The sequence below is a fragment of the Triturus cristatus genome, chromosome 4_1 (assembly GCF_964204655.1).
Source record: "Triturus cristatus chromosome 4_1, aTriCri1.1, whole genome shotgun sequence".
NCBI lineage: Eukaryota > Metazoa > Chordata > Amphibia > Caudata > Salamandridae > Triturus > Triturus cristatus.
This window is the reverse complement of record NC_140585.1, coordinates 99,097,231-99,121,587: the sequence shown is the minus strand read 5'-3', so window position 1 is coordinate 99,121,587 and position 24,357 is coordinate 99,097,231. Positions and strand designations below refer to the sequence as shown.

Here is a 24,357-nt window from a genome sequence, read left to right as displayed (position 1 = left end):
TACATAGAACACTAATGTTGTAAGAGGCTGTAGTTAAAGTGCCATCTAATTTTGTTTTGTGGCTTATTTTACGTTTAAAGTATATGTATCCAGGGCTGAGCATAATGCACAAACCTTTGTTGTCCTGACCCTTGCTTCAACGATAAGGTTTTAATCAGCTGTGGCAGATTAGATACATATGTGAGTGGATATCTTAATGCATGGACTGCACCTTATGTGCACATGGTTAGGGGCATGATTGATGAGGGTAGGGTATCTTGGCATGGAGGGTGGAGATGATTGGCTTTTAGACTTATGACACTGCATGCAAATATGGGAGACCACTGATGAGGAAACTGAAGTGGTTTTGAGTAGGGAGATGAACTATTAGCATCTGGGAATCTGGTGGATCTGGTAAACTTATCTGTGATACAACACAGATGTTTGAATTATTTTATAATTGGAAAAATGTGTAAATTGTGGATCTGACCCTTATGTAAAAATGTTTCTGCTGTACCTAGAACAAACCCCATGTCCATATCGGAATGAACATAGAGTGATTTAGGCCCTGAAGAAGGTGGTTAAAAATCAATATCTCCACTGAAGCGTGTGTTGACCGCGATTGCTTGGTGATTTCCCCAGCCAAGATGCAACAACTGTAGAAGAAAGACTAACCATATCCCGGTTGTGTGGTTAAGTATTCTTGGGGACTGTGTGGTTGAGTATGCATAAATGGTATGCGTGTGAGGTGTAGGAGTTGAGTGGGGTTTGTAATGATTGAGAAATTGGCAGTTATTGGGTTTTTGAGTGTATAAAATATAATATGAATAATTTTGTAATATTATGTAATGATCCACTTTACATTGAAATTTGATTAAACAATATCAAATTATGAAAATGTAATAAATGTAAAGAAACAGTGCCGAGTAATTATCTTTTGATTAATTCGGGCTTGAGGGAATACAGGCTAAGCTAAAAAAAAAAAAAAAATCTCATTCTTAATGTGCTTTCATAAATTGAACAAGGTTGGAGCAGGGCGATGCATACAGGGTTGTTGTTGCAGATCTTAGGGCTTCCCGCAAAATGCTGTTAGCGCACTCTAAAGTTACACTTGGGCTGGTATCCCACAGACAATGGCCAAGCCAAAAACCCTGAGAGGTTAGAGTCTCTGAACAGCAAAAAGCAGCTGGCATTTTGCTACGAAGTACAGACGCTACAAATTGGGGGTCTCATTTACACGTTTCTGATGCAGTGCAGTAAGTCACTTAACTGCACTGCCCTGCGTCAAAAGGAAAGGGCAGGAATGCGCCGTTTTCATTATATCCTCCCCCGCATCTACGGACATTGATCCCCTGAGACATCACGCCGTAACCTACGGCTAAAGGCCATCGCGCCCGCAGAGCACACTCCTGTGGCTCTTCTTCTGATTCAACAATTGATGCATTACGCTAAATTCCTAACTTTACATTGCGACCTCTACCTCCGCCACTCCCATTGAGGACATTCCCGCTACCCTTATTCACCGACGTATAAATCCACGTAATTTAAGGCACCTCTAATTCAGGCATGCTTTTTTAATGTCCTGAAGATGATCCACACATTTGTCTCCTTGATCGAAACGCCGTCGACACCCTAAAACACCTCATACATACACTATGATGTTACTATTTGTCATGTAGAGGTGTTCCTTGCGATTTGTTTACCTATAACTGTGAATTTTTCCCCTAAGAGCAAACCGTGAGCGTTGCCTGAGCCTTGCTTAAATGTTTCCCAGACTATATGTTTTGTATGTTTCTACGTTTCTGTAGTGGAATGCAGGCTTGTGTCCCACTCTCAGTATATTGTCTTGTCCATAACTCCAAGAATTGCTGAAAAATTAAACATTGAACCTCTGTCCGGCTGGACACGTTTAACTAATACAGCACTGACTGGGTCTGTATTTATGTTTTGTTCACCCTTTCCTAGGGACCATTGTTGCTTAGAATAACTGATTCCCAAGGTCCCAGGCAGACTTTATTTGGGTCCCCCTTGTTGTTTAAAAAGGAGTTTTTATTATATACGGCGCATTCCTGTCCTTTCCCACTGCGCTGGCGCCGTTTCAGCTACCTAGCACCAATGTAGGCACCCTTGGCTCATGGTGCCAGTGTGTCTGCGTTGACTGGAGGATTGTATTTGTCCTGCACAAAAACAACCCTGAGCTGCATTTATTCATTCTATATGTGCTGCAGAGGAAACAATTAGCAAATTAGAGCATTTCTACTCGTTACACCTGCTCTGGGGATGCGTAAGATTTTGATGCATTCGCATGTTTATAAGTCCTTGAAAATCTGGGAATGAGTCAAAACCGTGGGAGTTGTGTGGGAATACCCACTGCAACACCCATGGAATGCCGCCTTGACACAGAGTAAGGCAACGCGGCGACTGGTGCTGCTTTGCCTTACTCCATATTTATGAGGCCACTCAAAGCCACTCAAAGTAGCTTCGCGTGACCTCGTAAATATGATGTTGTAATTTGCGCCTTCGGAGCATCACAAAAGTGACACTCCGGCAGTGCAAATGTGTCGCAAGGGGCTTGTAAATGAACCCCATAGATTACAAAAATGCTCAGAAATGTAGAGGGCAAAGATACCTAACTATAAAAATGAATGTAAACTTATTTTAGACTTTTGTGCGATTTAGTACATGTCCTCTCCTCACTCCCGTCAAGTATTTGATGGCGGGACAAGATGGAGGTCGCCTTCTTGTGACTCTTCATTTTTGTGTCTCCATTTAGATGAAGCATATTTTGATGGTCTTTCTCATGGGACTCTGCTTGGGGCCTGCGTTATGTGCCTAGACTGAATGCAGCGGTGTCACTGATTGTATAACCTATGAGCGAGTGTGTGGGGGTGAGTAAAACAGTGTCTTTGGTGAGAATCAGTGTGTGAGTGAGTGTGTGGGGTAGGTGTGTCCGCCTCGGGGCCGGATACAGTGAGTGCACCTGTGTGGAACAGGGAGTGGAAACGTGCGAATCAGATGCCTTATGTCAGTGGCAGAGGAAAGGGAAGGGCATCTTTCTACTTTCACTTCTCCTCTCTTACACACACAATATACACATGCAGCAGATTACCTTTGCAGCAGCAGAAGCAGTAACACAAACAACTACAGATGAGTATTGCAACCCCGAAGTCGCCCAGTACCACACCTACGACGAATCCATCATCCGCAGTGGATGGGGCTGAAAAAAGAAATGTGTTTTATGTTACAACCAGCCTGCTCCGAAAATGTGTGCGATTCAGATAATATGCATACATTAGTATGAACAGATGATTCTAAAATCTGCCCTAGAACAATTAGCTATTCATCCATATATAGCGTTCTCAGAATATATTCAAACATTGTGACTCAAGAAGCATTTCAATCGGTCATTTAAAAAGTTTATTCTGTCCATACAAATCTAAAATCAATAGAATCTGTGTAATATAAACAATGCTGTATTTGAAGATTTTTCTCGGGCGTGGCTCCGGTGCGCCCAGCGCCGCTGGACCACAGCTGCACCTCACTGACAGGGCCTCAGAAGGATGGACCAGTCGGAGGATGCCTGTGCTCCCATCTGAAGGGGACCCGGTGCGGCAGTTCAGCTGGACTATGCCTATTGGACTGCTTTGCATAGGGCGGGTCTCTGTCTAGAGTGTCACGAAGGGTGAAAAACGATGGACGGAAATGTGGCCCGAGCTATCACCAGGGGCTCATATAAACCCAAGCATTCCATCCATCATGTTGTTTGGATACATTCTCTGATGGAGAGCGCTTCAGATGTCTAGGGGGCATATTAACGAGGAACAGGGAAAATGAACGCTAAAGGCGCTTAGCGTTAATTTTTTTAACGCCCGCTATCGCTGGATAATATCGCCTGCTTATCGCGTTATTAACAACGCTAACCGCCTAGGCAAAACAAAAATCCAGCGATAGCGACATTTTGGGATGTTATCGCTGGTAATGCAGCGATAAAACTACAAGGATAGGGATATCCTTGTTGATAGCCCATGGTGGATTAGCCATGTAATCCACCTCACATTGGATTACATGGCTAAGGCTGAAAATTATCAGACGTAAAAAAGCAGCATTAACCGTGGTTAGCGCTGCTTTTTTTGTCTCTAACAGGGTTAGCGGGAAGCTTGATAATAGGAGAAATGTCGCTTAGCGACATTTCTCCTATTATTTAGCTCTGGAATGCCCACTTTGCATCTCATTAGAGATGCAAAGTGAAGCGTAGTAAAAAAGGGTGCTAACATGCGATTTTGGATGTTAGCACCCTGTTGTTGATAGGGCGATATTTTTATCTCCGCTTCTTTGGCTTTTAAAGCCAAAAAAGCGGAGATAAAGCCCTTGTTAATATGCCCCTAGGTGTGTGAGAAGTTGTGTATTTTTTCCCTTTATATTTCGTGCAATTACACGTAGTATTTATTTTGAAACAATAGAATCAGGAGAGATGTTTTTTACTCACAGCCTTCCATCCAATACGGCCAAATTGTGTGCTCTGGGCAGTCTATTTTTAAATGAATTTCTTTGCTTCTACTTTGCCACGATTACAAGTATTTAAAATCAAAATGATAGTGAATAGTGAGTGTGTGATAGGAGACCTGAACTGGTTTCTAATGCTCGTGCAATATTACCACAAGCAGACAGCACCCAGTGGTCTAGACTTTTTAAAAAAACAATTTTTTACGAGACATTAACTTTTGGTCACAGCATTTATTTGTGAACAATCCTTTCACAAACAGCTGCAGGAAGGACATAAGAGAAAACAACATTCCAGTAGGTAGAGCAAAGTCCTTCTTCTAGATCTAGTTTATAAAATATGGTCCTGTGAGGAAAGAGATTCATGACACAAGAAGGCTAATTGTTTGATTTTCTGCAAGTCATGTTCTAACAATACCTTTGTCTGCTTAGCTGAGGACTTTAAAGCAGTCTCAGAACAGAAAACAAGCTCACAGGGCAGACCCCTCCACTTTTTCTCTCATATTCTCATGGTTGAATGGGGGATAGTTGAAAGAGTAAGACCGTCTGTGTAGCCAATGTACATGACTGACAACAACCTACAATATACTGTTTGGACACAATTGGTATTTTGCTTTTACATTATCATTACAATAAGCTGTTTGCTTAAATATCACACGTTTTTACACAATCTTGCCGTAGGCAAAGGCACCTTTTTAGGTCTTGCGCCTATCGTTGCAGTGCGTAGCCCTGCTCGTGCAGCGCGAGACCTCTTGTAGGGGGTTTGAAAACTGACCTAGGAATCGCACACGCTCGTGTGTGTGCTTTTCGTTTTGGCCCACACTATTGGCCTTTGCGGGCGTCTTTTAAACAAAGACAGCACGCAATTGGTCAAAGGCGGGCGCATTGCTCCGCCCATGGCCTATTGGTGTCGGTTATCCGCACCGCCGCCATGTGGTTTCAATTATCGTGCCCAGATACGGGCACGATAATTGAAACCACATGGCTCACTGTGGCGTGCGCGCGCGCACCACTCGCATGCTTGTTGAACCTGCCACTGACTGGCAAAAGCCCTGTGAGTTGTTTACATTTATTTATATTTTTTTTATATAGCGCAAACTCGATCTGTAGATATTGGAGTGCTTTACATGTATACTTTCGAGAAGAACATGTACATTTTTCACTTTTCTTGTGTCTGTTCCCCCTGAGCAGCCACCGAACATATCTCTGTTTCTCTTTTAGAAATGACCAGGGCTCACTCACTCCTGCCAATCAGTGTGTGTGAGGGGGTCTGGGGCAGCATGTTAGAAGATCTGCCTTAATGTTTACAATGTATCCATAATGGCATCTAAACGCCTATTCCTGAATAGTTTAGTAAAGACAACGCTTTTTGTAGCCTCCGCACCTTATCCCTGCATCCTGCAATCTCTCATCATCGGTTCCGGTGAAAGTGATTGGAGGGTGTTCTGGGGCTCCCCCGGCTGACCACCCCCACTGGATGAAGCGACTCTGACGTCACTGGTAATGGTGGGGCAACCACACGCAGACGCAGACAGTTCACTTATTTTGATCCCTAAGTGCTGGGAAGGGAGCGCGCCGTATGATCTGTTGCAGGTGAGTTGCCAGCGTGGGAAAATAAATGGAGCCGGGGAAGTTACTGAGTGAGGGGTTTTGTTCCCTCCTTCTGTTTGCGGTGCAATTGTGGGAGGGCCTGAGCTGCCGACTCTGGAAATGGGAAACTGGGTCCAGTCTCGGCGTCTGTTCCACATCCTGTGATTCTGGGCAAATCACTTACCCTCCCCATGCCTGTCACATAACAAGCATTTACAATGCAATCGGTCTCGCCTTTGGGACCATATAAGTATTAAAGATGCAGCACGTTATCGCACTTCCGTCCTGAAATATTCATAACAGCCATCGGTACCTCTAAGAAAGAAAGCATACTTCAGTGCGTGAAAACAGTTCTGGAAAGATGTTGATGCTGTCGCTGCAGCACCGTGCAGGAGCAGACACCAATGCTGCCTTCTGCAGTGGCAGACTTCTTAGCCTCTTTAAAGCTGCTGTGAGAGAGAGACGTACAAGCAGATGCCACTTCTGACAAATATCTGCTTTAGCTTCATTGGTTGAAGTGATGGCTGCAGCTGGTTTAACTAATGAACTGATCTGCAGCATTGCACGATTGAAGTTCATTAGCGTTTTTTAAGTGAAAGGGGTTAAACTGTAGTGTCCTTCCCTTTTATGTCTGTTTTGATAACGCAGCGGCCGACGGAAGTTGTGTGATCAACCTTAAACAAGCATTTGCAATACAATAGGTCTCGCATTTACGCGAGTTTGAGCTATTGGCATTGTAAATGACAATGCCTTTTATTTATGTTTTGGTTTTTAAAACATAAATAAAAGGCATTGTCTATTACAATGCCAATAGCTTAAACTCGCGTAAATGCGAGACCTATTGCATTGCAAAAGCTTGTTTGCGTAGTCACCACCACGTTTTGCTAGATTTTTCTGCTCGTTTTTGGACTGTGCACATCGGGGCACTGCTGTACAGTTCCCTGTATATGCGCTCCGACCTCTAAAGTCATGTTGAATTGGAATGCACCAAATTGGCATATTCAACCTATGAGACACTAGTATATGGTACCAATTGTACCCAGGGTCTGTAAGTCAAATGTCCCTAGTGGACTGCAGCATTTATTATGCCACCACTAATGATTGCAACTGAGTACTGTTTAAAAGACGTCAACCTATCCACGGCTGATTGTAGCCACCTATGAATGTCTTCCATGTCATCTGTGATTTGTCCTGAAAGAGTGGGGATACGCTCAGGAGCTGAATAATCAAATCCATAGGTTTTTTGCTCCAGACACAAGAGAAGGTGGGGTATTCGGGATTGTGTGGCTGTGCTGGTAACAGCCATTTGAAGAAAAGAATTGAGTGGTCTCACAATGTATCTGGCAGAGGTTCTCCATAGAAATTGTGGAAATGGTAAAAATTAGATCAATATTATACCCCGTTGAATGAGTAGGCCTAGAGGCAATTTGGAACAAATTCTGCATGGCCGTCTCTGTTAGGGAGGCAATGGGGCATCATTGGAATTATCCGTGTGCAAAATAAAATCTCCCAACAAAGTGAAGTTGGCATATTGCAAGGTCAAGTGAGAAATGGCCTCTTCAGGGTAATCTATAAACTCATCCCTGTTGGGTTAGAGCCCTTGTCACTGAATAATGTGGAAAAACTGAACAGTGGCAACTTTTCCACTAAGGCGTCACCCCACTGATATTTGAGCAGTGTAAAAAATAAAAATAAAATGATAATAGCAAAAACTTTATTATCATTTAATTTTCCTGTGTTGTACTAGAGCCGGGGCGGGGCTGGGCTTGCACTGTCAGAGTGAGGAGATGTTTGCTATTCCCAAAATGCGCATGACTGTTTGGCTGTCCAAACAGTCAAGCTCACTTAGCATATTCTCCACTGGGCTGTGTTGCACAGTCCGGTGGAGAACATGCCCAGGCCCCCAGGCACTGCCTGAGCAGCCAAATAGGCCACTCATATCAATCATGAAGCTGCTTATGCAGCGTTGTGATTGGCTGGGAGAGTCCGGGAGCCTGGGTGCTTCCGATGCCGCATTCCCCCCTCTTTCCAACCACCCCCTTTGCAAGGCAGCCGCCAATGAAACTGAAATGCAGAAGCCCAAAGTTTCTGCTTTCCTCAGTCATGCAAGAGTAAATGTGTAGCAGGTGAAATCTTGTTTAAAAACAATTGCGACTCCAAACCCATTTTTTATCCACTCTATCCAAGTGGACCCAGGAGTAGTTGCTAGGAATCACTAACTATTGTAGGTAGTGTGAAACATATGCGTCTACAAAAAGCAGACATTAATTAAGGCTGCTTCAATTTCATAAACAGAAAAATTAAAGGAAGATAAAAAAGTTATCCCTGGGCGGTGAACTACGTTCCGCCCGCGAAGTTTGCGGAGTTTCCCGCACTCGTGTTACGCGGAGCTCCCGGAGTTCCCAAAATCTCCGCTCCGCGGAGCGGAGTTTTTTTCCTCACTTGCTTTTATCAACATCAAGTTAGCGATCGTGAGCGAGGAAAATCTACCTCCCGGCGAGATTTTTCCTCGTTCGTCAACATCAAGTTGGCGAGCGCGAGCGTGGAAAATAAACATCCTGGTGAGATTTCTCAATGCGGGGTGGTCAGGTTTCTCAGTGCGAGTTGTTGCATATGCTTGCGACCGCTCATGATGAGAAACTGCTTGTTCGCGTTGAGAAAGCTGCCGCTGGAGTAAAAATCTACTCGAGTGGCAGAAAAGGGAAAGAAGGGACCGTTTGCGCTGTGCAGGGTGCCGTGCGCAATGATTGCACAGTGCAGACAAGCATCCGCACTGTGCAATCACCGTGAACTGCATTTTTCTATGGAACTTCGTCGCTTGAGAAGCTGCGTATAGTGCGGCTGAGTTTTTTTGCCACTTCGCCGAGTTCTGCATAGCGCAACTCCGCCAGGGTTAAAAAAGATTCCTCCTTTTCTACCTTTCTAGTACATTCCCTAAGCGAGGAAATATTAAGCAAAGAGACACAGCACTGCTTACAGGACAATGGGCCCTCAAGGCAGTCCAAGAAAGCAGATTAGGGCATTTGTCTTAGGGTTGAAATTTAAATAACTCAGCAGAGGAGTACTGATATCTTGTGGACTTGTCCGTACTACGCAGAAAGGACTGGCCATCAAGCGCCTTAGTCAACTAGAACGCAGCAAACACCAGGGTGGCCACACCGTGGGTCTGACATCGGGGCATGGGAGCTGCCAAGCCGAGATCCAGACAAGGGCCTCCCTGGTGGCGAGCGGCCGGCGGCCATCTTGGCGGAGTAGCTGCCAACTGGAACATTGGAGAGGGGGTTCTGCCCGAGGCTGCCGTGGTTGCACTCGTCCGACTACGCCTCCCACTGTGACTGCCTTGCTGGGAGAAGGAGTGGAGACTTCAGTGCTAGCAACAAGGTGATCTTTGGGGCACGATATGGTCTGAAAAACGACCTGGGAAGGGAGGAAGCTGAAGGCCGCGATGGTGACAATTTCAGGACTGGGCTACCTGCCGCACCCACCCTGCGCAGGGAGAGGGCTTCTGTCACAGGGACAGCACAAGCCATTTCTTATAGTAGGGAGGAGCCTATCAGTCTGGAATACCTGCTACTGCCTGCAGGCGCTCAGCAGGCAAGTGCTGGATGTAGCACTGGACCCGGGGAGGTGGAGCAGCAGAACTTGATGTGCGGCCTCTAATCGTACTGTGGCTGCTGTCCCTCCTGCTGTGGACTGGAGAGTCTGTGTGATCATGTAATGCAGGGGGGCCCTCGGCCTTGCCCACATGTGCAGCCTTTCAATTTAAAGAGGGCAGCTAGTTTCAACCTGAATGATTGGTACTAGGATATTTGGGCACCAGCGATGCTAGGGGAAACGTGCAACACACAGGGATTAATTTCCATGGAGGCAGCTGCCTCCCGACAGCCCACTGCTCATCTCTAGGGGCACAGGATTGCCCCTGAGCTTTGTGGGGCTCCCCTTGCTCAGAGCGTTGGTGGGGCCTTAAAGAGTGACTGATTGGCAGGAAGGAAAAGAACAAGGTGTCCAAAGCGGCCCAGAGTAACACCATCACTAAATATACATCTGTCCACACCTCTTGTATCTGAATCACTAGGTAAACAGAGGGTATCTGGGTTGGAGGGGCATGATGAGGAGCCCTTCAGGGCGTACCTGTTGACCATTCATAGGTCATGCACTGCCCTTGAGGGGAAATTGACTCTATTGAGGTCAGGTTGTGGTAAACAACCTTTACAACGCAACTTTTACAACGCGATGCCATTACATCGCGGTTTTTACAACGCAAGTCGTTACAACGACTTGCGCTAGATGGCGCTCTAGGACAAGGAATAGTATAATTTACTATCCAACACCTTCCCTACTGTACGTAAACTGGAGTTGGAATAGTAAAGTATACTACTCCTAAGTCCAGCGCCCTCCAACGCAAGTCGTTGTAACGACTTGCGTTGTAAAAACCGCGATGTAATGTACCGCGATGTAAATGTATGCGTTGTAACGTCATACATACCAGGTTGTTGGTGATGGACCCACACAAGGTGGCAGGTAGAGTTCATGCAGTGGAAAGTGCCATCTCCAGGCTCCAAACGGAAGTCAGAGTTCTAAAAATCCAATTGGCAAATCTCACCACTGAGGCGACAATACTCTAGGACAGAGTAGAGTATTCAGAGAACTGCTCAGGCCGCAACACCCTGCGATTCCTAGTGTTCTTGGAGTGGGCCGAGGGCTCAGATGCAGGGTAATTTCTGAAGGAATGGATCCAGACAGAGTTGTGACTAAATGCTTTAACCTTGCAATTCACGTGGGAGCGAGCTTATAGAGCCGTTGCCACTCCTCCCCCGCAAGGAGCCCGTCCGAGGGCCTTGATAGCTTGAATACTACATGAGAGGGGCACGTACTATATCCTTTTGACAGCCAGAGCATGCCGCAGTGTTCATTTGAAAACTATAATATAGCAATTTACCCTGACTACACCGGAAAGGTCCAATTGCAGCATTAATCATACACGGAGAAGAAACAGAAATTACAGGCGCTGGATCTTTGTTACATGTTGTTATTTCCTGGTGACAGAAAGTGATTGCCCAAGAAAAAACTCACTTTTTTGACCAGCCTGGAGAGGTGTGCGTTTAGCTGGAGATATGGGGCAAGGCAGACCAGAGAGGGCTGAAGGCACTTTTTTCCTGACAGCAAAGCCAGGACTGGACCTAGGTTCACGGACAAAGTCTCCCCAAACAGGTGGCAGGAGCAGCAGCCCAAGGTGAACCACCTGCATCCTGGTCCAGGAGGATGGTACATTGACCAGGAAGGAGAAACCTCTTCTGAGGAGTTGGACAGAGCTGTAGACTGTACGGAAAGTGGGGTTGAGAAGCAGGTCCCACCGGGCGAGGGACAAGCCCCGCGAAGTGGCCTACCGATAATGGACATATATCTGCCTTAAGAGTGTGACAGCACCGGGGACATGGCTTGGAGTGACTGGCTTCAATCCGACGGGAGTGGCAAGATGGCTTTTTTGGAGGCACTAGGTGATTCCAACCAAAAGACTGGGGTCTGTTGGACAAGCGGACCTGAGGCACCCAAACCCTTATACCTTTTTAGCTTCCCTGCCAAAGCAGAGGCACCACAGTCCTGAGTAGTTCCCATGGGGAGATCTTTGATAGTGAAGTCAGCATCAGACTGGGCTGTTACCATACATGTTTTGCCTGAGCTGGTCAACAGCTTCCCACAAGATCATCGTTCCCAAGGGACTTGCACCTTTTGTTTTCCTTACAAGTTTTGTAATTGGAGGGTTAGGCCCCTGCTCAGAGGAGTCAGAATTGGGGACAGTAGTTGAGTGTCAGTCATTGCAGATGCTGGGTTTGATCCGAGAATGGCAGCAGATGACTTCGGAGACTTGCACACACAATATGGAGTCCTCTTGTTGTGGGGTGATCCCGTGTCTGCCAATCAGGTTGACTGTGGTTATGACTCTTTTAGCATATTGAAATGTTCAGGGTTGTGCAGATTCCACAAGAGGTACAGGGTTTAGTTATGCCGCTACAAAATTAAGATTGCACTGATTCAAGACAATCAACTCCTTTTTTAATATTCACATATTGATAGCCCCTTATATGAACATGCATCTCATTCGGATTGATGAATTCATTTGTGTGCTAAATGGGCAGCTGGATGAACACTGCCGTGGGTGCAAGGTCAGTTGTGAAATCCAAAATGGACATGGTGCTCTGAACGGTCCTACTGGACCAAAACCCATTTGAAATATGGTACAACCAAAGTCCCAGGAGACTCCCCTGTCCATAAGCCCCATAGTAGACTGGACCTTGAAATAGGGGGCAGGGAAGAATTTGCCATTTATAAACAGACGGAAGTCTTGGACAGGTACCTCTTGGATAATTGTACTGCTTTTCCCGCTAACACTGGGAAGACATAGGTCTCAAATACCATTTTGGTGTCTGTAAATAGAGATATTAACAGATAGGGTATTCATAAAAAATAAGTCCAAGCTTATACAACCTTTTACAACTCTTTGGAGAGAACCAGGGCTTTGCGAGCAGCAACGTGCTGGAGTGGGAAGCATACAACGTGGCCTTTCAGGGGGAGTGACTGTCTGAAGTATAGGGCAGGCACAGACACATTGTGAGGGATCTCACTGATCTGGAGAGGAAGCTGTTGCACCAAGACAAACAAACCGATCAGACAACTCCTGCTCTGCAGGAGTTGGCTGCTGTAAAAAGACTGGAAAATTCATCTGCACTTAGTATAGAAAACAACTGTTTCGGGAGGATGATAAATCTGGGACACTATTATCATGGCTTCTGCTGAGAGATAGTCCATACACACATATAAGGCTGTTAAACGCGAAGGGGGGAAGGACGATAGTTGGCATACAGGGCATAAACACCACCTGCGCAACTGACTTATGGGAGGGGTTTGTTCCAGCACAGGGCCCTGCTAAGGAGTTATTGGAATGCTACCTTGCTGAGATGGAACTGCCTCACCTCACAGCAGAGCAGTGGCAGGCTTTGGAGATGCCATTGGCATTGGAGGAACTTTAAGGAGCTCTAGCTGACATGCCCTGGGTTAATGCTCCTGGAGAAGATGGACTCCCAGTGGAGTTCTATAAACTACTGCCTGACTTGATCCTGGAAAGGATAATGCAGTTATTTCTGGAAGAGAATGAGAGACAGGAATGCAATCACCTTCTATGAGGAAAGTAGTAATGTTCCTCATCCCCAAGGAGTACAGAGGCCCATGTGTTGTGTCGCCATGCCTGACCAGGTCCCGAACTTCTGGGTCAGGCATGGCAGGAAGAGGATGTGGGGAGGTGGGGAGAGTGCGCGCAGGGCAGTATTAGCAGTAGTAAGGGAAATAAAGAGGTGCATAAACAGCGCTCGTGTCAGCGCAGTATTTAAAAGCGTGCAATGAGAAACTGGCATCGAGGGTGGGATGAAAGGACACCCCCTCCAACTGCACGTGACTCAGAGAACGTTAAAAGAGCGCCCAGCCACAGGAGAAGAAGCGCTACTAATTATGCTAACGAGCACCACCGACCAGTCAGCACGGCAGCCCTGACAAGGACCTCCTGTGAGAAGAGTCTCTGAGGCCCCAAGTGAATGACAGGTGCACAGCACTGGGGTAAGAACTCTGGTTTTCATCACTCCAACTGGCATACAGGCATCACGTCTGGCGGCCATCTTAGAGTCAGGAGCACCCCATAGGAACACATTGGTTTCAGTCCTGCGGCCATTTGGAGGTCAGGCAAAGGACAAAAAGAAGCACCCTGAGCCTGGCAAAGTAGACTTCGAAGCTCTGCAAAGCCGTAAGAAGCATCAGGAGGAACAGTAAAGACAGCAGTGCATCACCATGTCCACTCGACCTGACTCCACACAGAATGTAGCACCAGGTCCAGCCTAAGCCACACCGCAAGGGCCCATACTAATGGGGGTATCATTCCTGCATCCCCCCGAACCCCTAATACTGACTTCGGGAAACAGCATGGGCCCCAAGTGGAAAAGCTGGTTAGAAGACTTCGAAGATTTTATGATAGGCTCAAGAGTAGATGATCCTGACCATCAACTTATAGCATTAAAAAACCTAGTGGGCAAAGACGTCAGACAAATAATCAAAGAATTACCCCCGGTAGACACTGCGTCGTATACAGACGTGAAGGACGCCCTGAACATAAAATTTCTCCACAAACGCAACCTAGATTATGAACGCTACACCTTCAATCTTGCATCCCAAGAACGGAATGAATCCATGGGTGATTTAATTTCACGCCTAAAGCGTCTGGCACCATATTGTGAGTTCAACAATTTTAACACTGTGGGTGCACTTCGGTTACGCATCATTGAAGGATGCCAATCCGAATCACTGCGACGTCGACTACTCCAAAAACACTACTCGCTCGACGACATTGAAGAACTCACATGCATAAATGACCAAGCTGAAGAACACGCAAAGAAAATGGAAGCCGGAAAAACAGAAAAGAAGCAAGCCCTCCAAATTCAATCCCAGTCAGAATCAAGACGTCGGCCGGATCATCGGAGGCCTGACAAACCCACAAGCATGTCCGACGGTGGGACCAGAAGCAGTAGAACCCAGAAACAACCGCCTTACTGCTGCCGCTGCGGCCTAGAATATCCACACACTGGCACCTGCCCAGTCCTGGGCCAACAATGCCATTGATGTGGGAGAGACAATCACTTTGAAGCTATGTGCCAAACCAGGCGTAAAAAAGCAAGGCCAGTCAGACGAAGTGTCGGGACACGTCACCATGCCAGGGAGGTGCATGGCAGAAGAGACCGATAAACCTGCTCATCCAGGTCTAGCACCCAGTCCCAGGCATCATATCGTTCTCACCGGTCGACATCAAGAGATTCGTACGCACTCACTCCCATATCACAGGACAGTGACAAATATGTATGCATGGTAGCTGACCCAGACCGGCTGAAGAAATACCCACGACTAAATATTCGAATGGGAAACTACTTCACCAAGTTTGTTCTGGCCATGGGAGCATCACTGAACTATATTTGCATGGCAGAATATGAAAAGATGTGCCCGAAACTGAAGCTAGAACCGGCTGCAGTACTCGTCTGCACATGGATGTCCAAGGAGCCACTGCCATGTCTAGGACGTTTTCCCACAATGCTAACCTACAAGAACAGATACATTCAGGCCCAAATTCATGTCATAGAGGGCCCGGGAGCTGCCGACTGCTTACTCAGCTTACCCACAGCAGAACGATTGAGGCTGGTAGAGATCCTATTCAAAGTGGATGACACGCCCGATATGATCAACAAATTCCCGAAGCTGTTCTCAGGCCTAGGTAAACTAGCCAACGTCAAAGTTAAATTACACATCAACGAGCAAGTCACGCCAGTGGCCCAACACCACAGGAAAGTAACATTTCACCTCCAGCAAGCGGTCGATGATGAGCTCCAAGATCTGCTGAGAGCGGATATCATAGCACAGTCATCCGGACCCACTCCCTGGATGTCACCGGTGGTAGTCGTGCTCAAACGAGGGCATGAAAACAAAGTATGCCTGTGTGTGGACATGCACACCCCGAACACAGCCATAGAACGGGAAAGACACCCCGGACCTCATATTAGCGACATGATTACCCGCCTGAACGGAGTGACAGTCTTTTCAAAATTAGACCTCAACAAAGGATACCAACAGCTTGAACTCCATGAGATATCAAGATATATCACCACGTTTACCACTCATCAAGGACTTGTCAGATATAAACGCTTCAACTTTGGCATCTCGTCAGCGGCGGAAATCTTTCAAGAAGCCGTTCGGCGGGTGGTCCACCATATTCCAAACTCATTCAACTACAGCAACGACATACTTGTATTTGGCATGACACGTGAAGAACATGACAAAGCCCTAGACCGCGTGTGCCATGCCCTTCTAAACGCCAAACTCACACTCAACAGAGACAAATGTGAATTCCACAAGTCAACCCTTAAATTTTACGGCCACATCTACTCCAAAGATGGCATGAAACCAGACTCCGACAAAGTTCCAGCACTCGCTGACACCCCACAACCTCGCAACGTCAGTGATGTTCAGTCATTCCTGGGTATGGCCAGCTACTGTGCAAGGGACATCAAATACTATGCAACCATCAGCTACCCACAAGACAAGGCCAATCATTTCATTGGTCCAAGGCATGCAAACATGCTTTCACAACATCAAAGGCGCTCTGCCACCCATCTAGCCTACTTCAACCCCAAACGGAAAACAGAAGTCACCGTTGACGCCAGCCACGTGGGCCTAGGTGCCATCCTTGCCCAATATGATGACGAAAGAGACCAGCGTCACATCATAGCCTATTCCAGTCGCAGCCTCACCGACACGGAGAAGGCATATTCGCAACCAGAGAAGGAAAGCCTGGCCGTTGTGTGGACTTGCGAGCATTTTCACTTATTCGTCTACTGGAAGCACTTCACACTCATTACTGACCATCAGGCCTTGATTACCATCTTCGGCAATCCACGAGCGAAGATGCCTCCAAGGATCGAGAGGTGGGGTATCCGCCTGCAGGACTACACCTATACTATTATTCACAAACGAGGAAAGGCAGAAAACCCAGCGGACTACATTTCACGTCATCCTCAAACATTGCCACAGACACGCACCTTGCTAGCTGAAGAATACCTTCACTTTGTGATTGACCAAGTGCGCCCACCGCCCGTCCCACTAGACGCTATTGTGGAAGCCACTGCCAAGGATGTCACACTTCAAGACGTTATGCGGCGCATACGAGAGGACTCATGGAGACATCTGGAGACCTCCCAAACCATCACTGCCATCAACATGCAAGAACTCATCATGGATGACCTTACAATCAGTGCAGATGTATTATTACTGAGAGACAGCAGGATTGTTATTCCTCAGCAACTACGACAAGGGACTATGGCCCACATGCATCAAAGGAAAAACCGGTTGCAAACGGGCAGATTCTCAGAATCTGCCACTTTGCGATCAGTATTTTTGCATTTGGGATGCATCATCCCAAATGCAAAAATCGCAATTTAAGGAATCTCTAAATTGAGATTACTTAAATTGCGATTGCATTTAAGGAATCCCAAATTGAGATTCCTTAAATGCAATGCATTAAAGTAAAAAAAATAGCAATTTCGCTAATAGGGGGAGCAAATTACCATGAAGTTGAACTTCATGGCAATTTGCAAAAACTTTGAAAAATGCACTTTTGTGCATTTTTCAAAGTTTTATGTTGCGCACTCACATGCCCTTAGGGCATGTGTGTTTGCAACATATGTGCACAGATCAATTTCAGGGGTGCAATAGGGTGTCATTTTGACACCCTTTCACCCTTGAAATTTGCGAGTACCTACTGGTACTCGCAAATTGCTCATGCAATCTCCAATTCATTCCTATGGGCCTGGAGGCCTATAGGAATGAATGGGACGGCTTTCCTTAATTGCGACTCGCAATTTGCGAGTCGCAATTAAGGAATGTGTAGGAATCGCTATTTTTATAGCGATTCCTACATGCATAGGCTTTTGCGATTCCTTAATAATCGCAATTAAGGTATCGCAAAAGCCTACGTTGATGCATGTGCCAGTATGAATCTAGCCCATGAAGGCCACATGGGTGTAGTAGCCATGAAGAAAGAGCTAACAGAGAGAGTCTGGTTCCCGTCTCTTGACCAGATGGTGGAAGCCACGCTTCAAGTCTGCCAGTAATGCCAACTAGTGGGGTGAGAAGAACCACACGCCCCACTGCAAATGTCTGATCTCCCGGATGGCATGTGGCAACAAGTAGCCGTTGACTTCTTCGGCCCACTAAAATCTGGAAAATATGTCATCGTCATCATGGACGAACATTCTTGCTTTCCCATTGCACACCAACTATCGTCCACAAGAGCATCTGCAGTCATACCTGTCCTTGATGAAATATTCGCAGCATGGGGGATTCCACAGACAGTAAAAAAGGACAATGGACCACCTTTCAATGGACATGAGTTCACAGAATTTGCAGACTGTCTAAACTTTAGACACCGGAAAATCACCCCCCCTATGGCCCCAAGCCAATGGGATGGTTGAGTGCTTCATGGCCACCCTGAAGAAAACAATACAACAAGCTGAACTGTCCCAGTGTGACATGCAACCAGCGCTCACTGAAGTCCTGAGAGCTTATAGGACAACACCACACAGCACCACCGACAGATGTCCCGCCATCCTGATGCTCGGGAGAACCCCGCGCACCAGGATTCCGATGTCGGACGCTGTCATACACTCCAGACTCCTGACTTCCGATCATGAGACACTAATGGACATTGATAGAGATAAGAAAGCAAAGATGAAAGACTACGCTGACAATCGGCGTCATGCAAAGGCATCCAGCATCCAAGAAGGAGATAGGGTACTAGTGAAACAAGAACAGAGAGCTAAAGCCGACAGACGATATCATGCCCACCTGTTACAAGTAGTGAAGAAAAAAGGAACAATGATCACAGCAGCCTCCACAACAAAGAGGACCATGAGAAATGTATCGCACTTCAATTCGTGTAATCCAGCAGTCTACAGTTGAGAAGATGAAGCAGACAGAGACACAGACACCACAGACCCAGGAGCAGACAGCCTCAAAGAACGCCTTTGCGCAATCTACATGGATGAACCCGGAGAACAGCACCCTCCTCGCCGGCCACAGAGGACTACACAAAGGCCGGTCCGACTCATTGAAGAACTTTAAACAATAACAATCCAAGGTGAATGATAATTTACAAAAGGGGGGAGATGTTGTGTCGCCATGTCTGACCAGGTCCCGAACTTCAGGGTCAGGCATGGCAGGAAGAGGATGTGGGGAGGCGGGGTGAGTGCGCGCAGAGTAGTATTAGCGGTAGTAAGGGAAATAAAGAGGTGCATAAACACCGCTCGTGTCGGCGCATTATTTAAAAGCGCATGACGCGAAACCATGTGAGCTCGCCTCCTATCGACCGCTGTCAATGCCGAACACAGATTTGAAGTTACTATGTAAGCTCCTGGCAAACAGACTCCTCCAAGTGGTGGGAGCCCTTAGTACTTCCTGAGCATATAGGCTTTATCCTTGGCAGAAGTACGATGCACAACATCAGGCGCTTGAACCATGTGTTACACAAGCTGGTGTCTTCCAATGAGGCTTGTGCACTCGCAATCTTGGACTTGGAATGTGAGTTTGACACCATAGGCAGGCGTTATATGTGGGAGGTCCTCCAACAAATGGGGTTTGGACTGCGATTTATGAGGTGGTTGAAACTTCTCCCGATGGTAAGACTGCGTATGAAAGGGTTGGTTTCTGAATCCTGCGGGCTGGAGGGAAACCAGACCGGGGTGCCCCATCTCTCTGTTGCTTTTTGCGCTCACAGTGGAAAGGAGACACTTGTAGGGAAGAACAACATTTAAGATGCAAGAGTTAAAACTATGCACCTGCCTGCAGAAGGTCCTAGAAGACAAACTAATATATAGTACTAATGCACTAATGCTATTGGGTATGGAAGTGTAGTCCACAAATTGGACACATGGTGCTATCAGACAAGGGAACAGCGATTTAAAAGACAAGTACCGGTAAACCATGCTTTTGATTAAATCTAGCCATGCAGGACAATTACTTCTGAATTGAGTTTCCTTTTTTCTCCCCACGATGTTTATGTGTTATGTACATTTATTGTATTAACTTGATTTTGTATGCACTATTTATATAGAATTGTATCAAAGGACAATTATCCGTATGACAAGAATAATGTAAAACTATTAAATATATGTTGATTTTTCCTATTTATATATAATAAAATCAAATAATTATAAAAATATAATTGTGAGCTGTATTAGTCCACGGATTGTTACATGTGTCCCTAAACCAATAGCCTACTCTAGATCGAGTTTCCTATATGTTTTCTTCTCAATTGCTATCAGACAAGGGAACAGCGATTTAAAAGACAAGTGCTGGTAAACCATGATTTTGCTTTCTTCCATAACTGATGAGAGCCCTGGGGATATCCGGCCTCAGACTGGGTGCTGGACATCAGCCAACACAGACCAGTAGATGTCCATCCATCCTATTGAAAGTGTTTACATGGCTGGGCACTCTAACTAGGATGGATTAGACATGTGGGAGCTATCTCACACCCCCCTAACTGTAAATAAACCCATAAGTGCTTTAGAAGTGAGAAACAAGTTTGGACTAACAATTGCAAGTTATGATTTTAGTACAGATGGTGTAATTTCACGTAAAAGAGAAATAATTGGTTCTTTCTTCCACAAAAGAATGCAGTTTCTATAATACAGTTGAATGTTGTTTGCAAATAGCACATTACATGGTAGTTACTTTATTTTATCATATAGTACACATTAATACAATCTGTGAGAAGTTGGCCTGATATATGCTGTCCAGTAGTTATAGTGGGCACCTTGTATCAGTCCAAACAACCCCTTATTGGTTATAGGTTAAAGACAACCTTTATTGAAAGCTATCCTAGTGGTAGCTATGGAGAGCAGCCTTCAGACTAAGTCTTGAAGGAATGTAAAGCAGCTTGTTTTACCAGTCTTTAATCTCTTGAGTCACTAAATGAAAGATATCCACACCAGGTATATATATATAAAATATATGTATTTATTACTAAACACACCCTCCTAGACTCTTTATGAGACTAGAGGTCAAAACACATAAGTTACTCTTCAATAATCACAGTAAAATAGCACAAATACACGTCAGGCCCTGGGGCGAGCCAGACCATATACTAAAATAGTGGTATAAGAACCACGACTTAACTAGACACAAGGCCTAGAGACTGTAGAATCGCTGGGACCCCAAGGAACCACCCAAGGTAGTGACACAGGACACCCACGGGGGCCGTGTGCAGTGTGTGAACACAGCCGTGAGCTCCCATTAGCTTCTATGGGGAAAGTCGCGGTTAGATTTGTATAGATTAGGGACACTTAGAAATGAGTCAGGACCAAACCCTTTTGGACTTAGGAAGTTCTAGGGCTACCACCCACGGCAGCACTGGAGTACTCGTGTTACCTCACCCAGGGAAGCCGGGTGCATAGGTGTCTTTTGGTGTCGGGTCGCGTCGTCGATTTCAATGGTAGATGGCGAAGAAGTGCTGCTGCCGTGAAGATGCGAAGTGTCCGAAGAGATCCAAACCTGGATCGAAGAGAAGAGCTTGAAAGTAGAGGGGACAGAGTCTGGGTCACTAGCCAGTGACCAGGAAGATGACCAGTGACCAGTGACCAGATGCCCACCGATGTCGGGTGATTTCAGGTGAAAGAGGTGAAGCTTGACTCTTCAGCCACGAGGACCAGGAGATGTCGAGGACAACCATGAGCTGGATTCGAGCTGTCCCACAAAGGATGTCGAGTGCTGCAGTGTCGGTGCCCAGATTGGACACAACAAGCCTTGGCAACAGCAACCCATGCAGAAACAAGAAAGATGCTTCGGTGCAGACCAGCAAGGTCTGTGGGACTCACCACTTGGTTGGGAGTCAGGGCACATCTGGAGCAACCAGGGAAGACCAAGGAAATGCAAAGTTAACCCCTCAGGGACCCACCAGTTGACGGAACACAAAGGGACCTCGAGACAAAACACAAAATAGCGGCCCACGAGTCACTCGGAATGACCAGGCCAACAGTCTTTGGTGGATTTAGTGCTCGAGGTGGGGGCTTCAACTCAGCCCAAGCACAACTTCAAGAGACATCAGGAAGTCAATGCACTTGCAGAAATGCAAAGTGACCAGGAGTTCCAGTTCCACGCTACTCACGATGGCTGCGGGTCTCAGCTTTGCTGGGGACTTGGGTCGCCCTATGAGATGTCTGGCAATCCTCTTTCTGGGCTGAAAATACTTCGGAGTTTGGCGGGAGCTTCGATGATGCAGACCGGCAAATTGCTTCTTTGGTGCCTGCCAAGCATGGGAGTCACTCCTTGACCCCAAGGGAGATTTCTTCAGTCCTCTGATCTTGAGCAGAGCGTCGAAGGTCCAGGATTCAGCTTCAGAGTTTCATCCAGGGTAATCTAAAGTCCTAAGGACTGGGGTCCTATACTTATACTAAGGTAGGGGGTTGGACATACTCTGGGGACCCACCTATGGGAGGGTTTGGAAAGAGGGGTGGCTACACCCATTTCCTTTGTCCGGTTTCACACCAGAGCAGGGGCTGGAAGCCCCTGGACCGGTTTGAGCTGGACTATGCACAGGGAAACCAAATATGCCCCCAGTGCAGGACTTCAAAGCACTCAGAGAGGTCTCCCACCCAGCTCCAATACACATAATCCTGTCTGGGAGGTGGTTACACCTCCCTGTGACAGGAAACCTATTGTCCAGGCCTCCCCTGCCGGAGTTTCTGTCAGCAGCAGGATGCCAGACCCGTGTCTGTGGCTGCAGCATCCATTTTGTGATGCCAGGGCTCTATTAAGTTTCTACTGTGTATATCAGTGCTGTCATGTCTCTCCCTCTAGAAGGGTAGGATCATACTCCCACACCAGTTACTGGTGTGGGGGTATGATTTCAAGGTGTTTGACAACAAACACAACATGTTTCCGTGCAACCAGTCCAAAGTTAGCATTTACTGTTTCGTTATAATGCACTTAAGATTATAAGTTCAGACTTCACTACAAACAGCATCAGAGAAGGGTCTCCGAATGCTGCAGAGGGGCCCTGCTCATGCAGGGGCACCCTCTCACATAAGAACCAAGTACTCTGCTTTCAGGATTGATAAGGCCTGCCATTAGAGTGACTTATAGGTTTATATGTGTGTATATATATAGTGATATAGGTAACCTATATAACAGTAAGGGGTGCATGCACCACCTTACCCAGGCTGCAGTAGCAGACCTGTGGTGTCATTTTGGGTGGTTTTCCAGGGGTGGCATAATACATGCTTCAGCCCCTGGTAGGCCTCTGGGGTACCTATGCCCTGGGTACATAATATACCATATACTAGGGACTTATAAGGGCACCTCAGATCCAATCTGACCTGTACCTATAGTACATGGAATCATTTGCGAGAGGAAGCAGCTAGGCTGGGGCCCTGAATAGCAGGGTCCCATCCAGACTAAAGTTGACAAACAGTGAAACACCAGCAAAAAGTGGGGGTAAACATGTGAAGCAGATCCTACTCGCCACACAACCTATATGAATAACTACAAAATATAAAAATTAAATGATAGGACGTGATGGTTACCCAGTGACATAGTACTAAGAAGTGTTTACATAGATACTACCATAAGAAGTATAGTGTTTGTAAATATGTATGTTCTATTTCAGGATGTGTTGTATTTTGATCTAGAAAGACTTTTAATGAATAGCTGCCAAACAAATACTGTGATTAAATCTGCCATACTGTGTGTCCAGGGAGATGTGGCTAGAGCTGCTGACTATGGAATCAGGTCTTGACTCAACATTGTGTGATTCTGAGCAAATCACTTGATCTCTTTGCACCTAAAAATGTACAATACAATGTGTGCATTTGTGTAGCCTCTCACTTGTTCTACACAATCGTCTCACATTCGCAAAGTAATGTCCTTTCTAGGTTAGTGCTATATAAATACCAATGGGCATGTATGGTCAATAAATAACCCATTCTTCCTTACCTTTCTGATCGCAGTATATTCCTGTGTATCCTGAGTTACAAACACATTTGCCAGATGAACAAGAGCCATGCTTGCAACTGGTCGATGAGCAGTATGAGGCGTCTGCAGTCGAAGAGAAAAAGCATTGAAAGGTGCAAAATTACTGAGATGTTCACTATCAAAAATGGATAAACGGAGACACAGCTTTGGGGTTTAGATTAAAAACCTAATGCATTATAGAAGTTGTAGTCTTGTCTCAAGTCTGTTAATTTTAGAAACCTGGTATCAAGTGGTTGTAATAGAAAATGCCATGTTATAGCATTGCACTGTTGGCCGGATCTAATACCACTAGCTGCAGAAGCTTTCTCTCCCTTCCTGTATATTCCTGCTAGTCTTAGTTTAAGTTTACTTAGAAATTGACCGCGCTCTTTTGGAATCAAAGTCTGCTTCGATAACTAGTAATATACTTTACCTGCACAACCCACGTCAGCACATCTCTCCCATGACAACAGCCCTGTATGAGAGGTAATTGATGTAAAATACATTAAAGGAAGGACATTCCAGAACAAACCTGTTTTTTTTTTAAACTGACAACTCGGCAGGTATATAAAATTTAAAGGAGTAGATTTTCAAACATTTTGGGCTGGGTTAGCACCGCAAATGAGACACTAACCAGTGTGGAATGTTTTTGTGAAAATCTACTTTCCAGCGCAAAATTTGTTTGCGCTAAAAAGG

The 24,357-nt window shown here is 46.1% G+C and overlaps 1 protein-coding gene and 1 long non-coding RNA gene across 5 annotated transcripts in view; one reads left to right on the top strand and one right to left on the bottom strand.

Annotated features, from left to right (window-relative positions):
• Positions 1 to 24,091, top strand: part of LOC146839643 (uncharacterized) — a 58,467-nt gene extending 34,376 nt beyond the window's left edge. Inside the window, exon 3 of the long non-coding RNA XR_014981117.1 lies at positions 23,658 to 24,091. This is a non-coding gene — a long non-coding RNA (uncharacterized LOC146839643). The remainder of the gene's footprint in view (positions 1 to 23,657) is intronic.
• Positions 1 to 24,357, bottom strand: part of LOC146839642 (uncharacterized) — a 766,602-nt gene that overhangs the window by 194,857 nt on the left and 547,388 nt on the right. For all 4 annotated transcript variants that reach the window (XR_014981114.1, XR_014981115.1, XR_014981116.1 and 1 more), the window contains exons 9-10: positions 23,644 to 23,745; positions 3,089 to 3,196 (exon numbers count right to left, since the gene is read on the bottom strand). Coding sequence is in view for 1 of the 4 variants with exons in the window: in XM_085651730.1 (XP_085507856.1) it covers positions 3,089 to 3,196; positions 23,644 to 23,745 (210 nt within the window). In the remaining 3 variants the exon portion in view is untranslated. The remainder of the gene's footprint in view (positions 1 to 3,088; positions 3,197 to 23,643; positions 23,746 to 24,357) is intronic.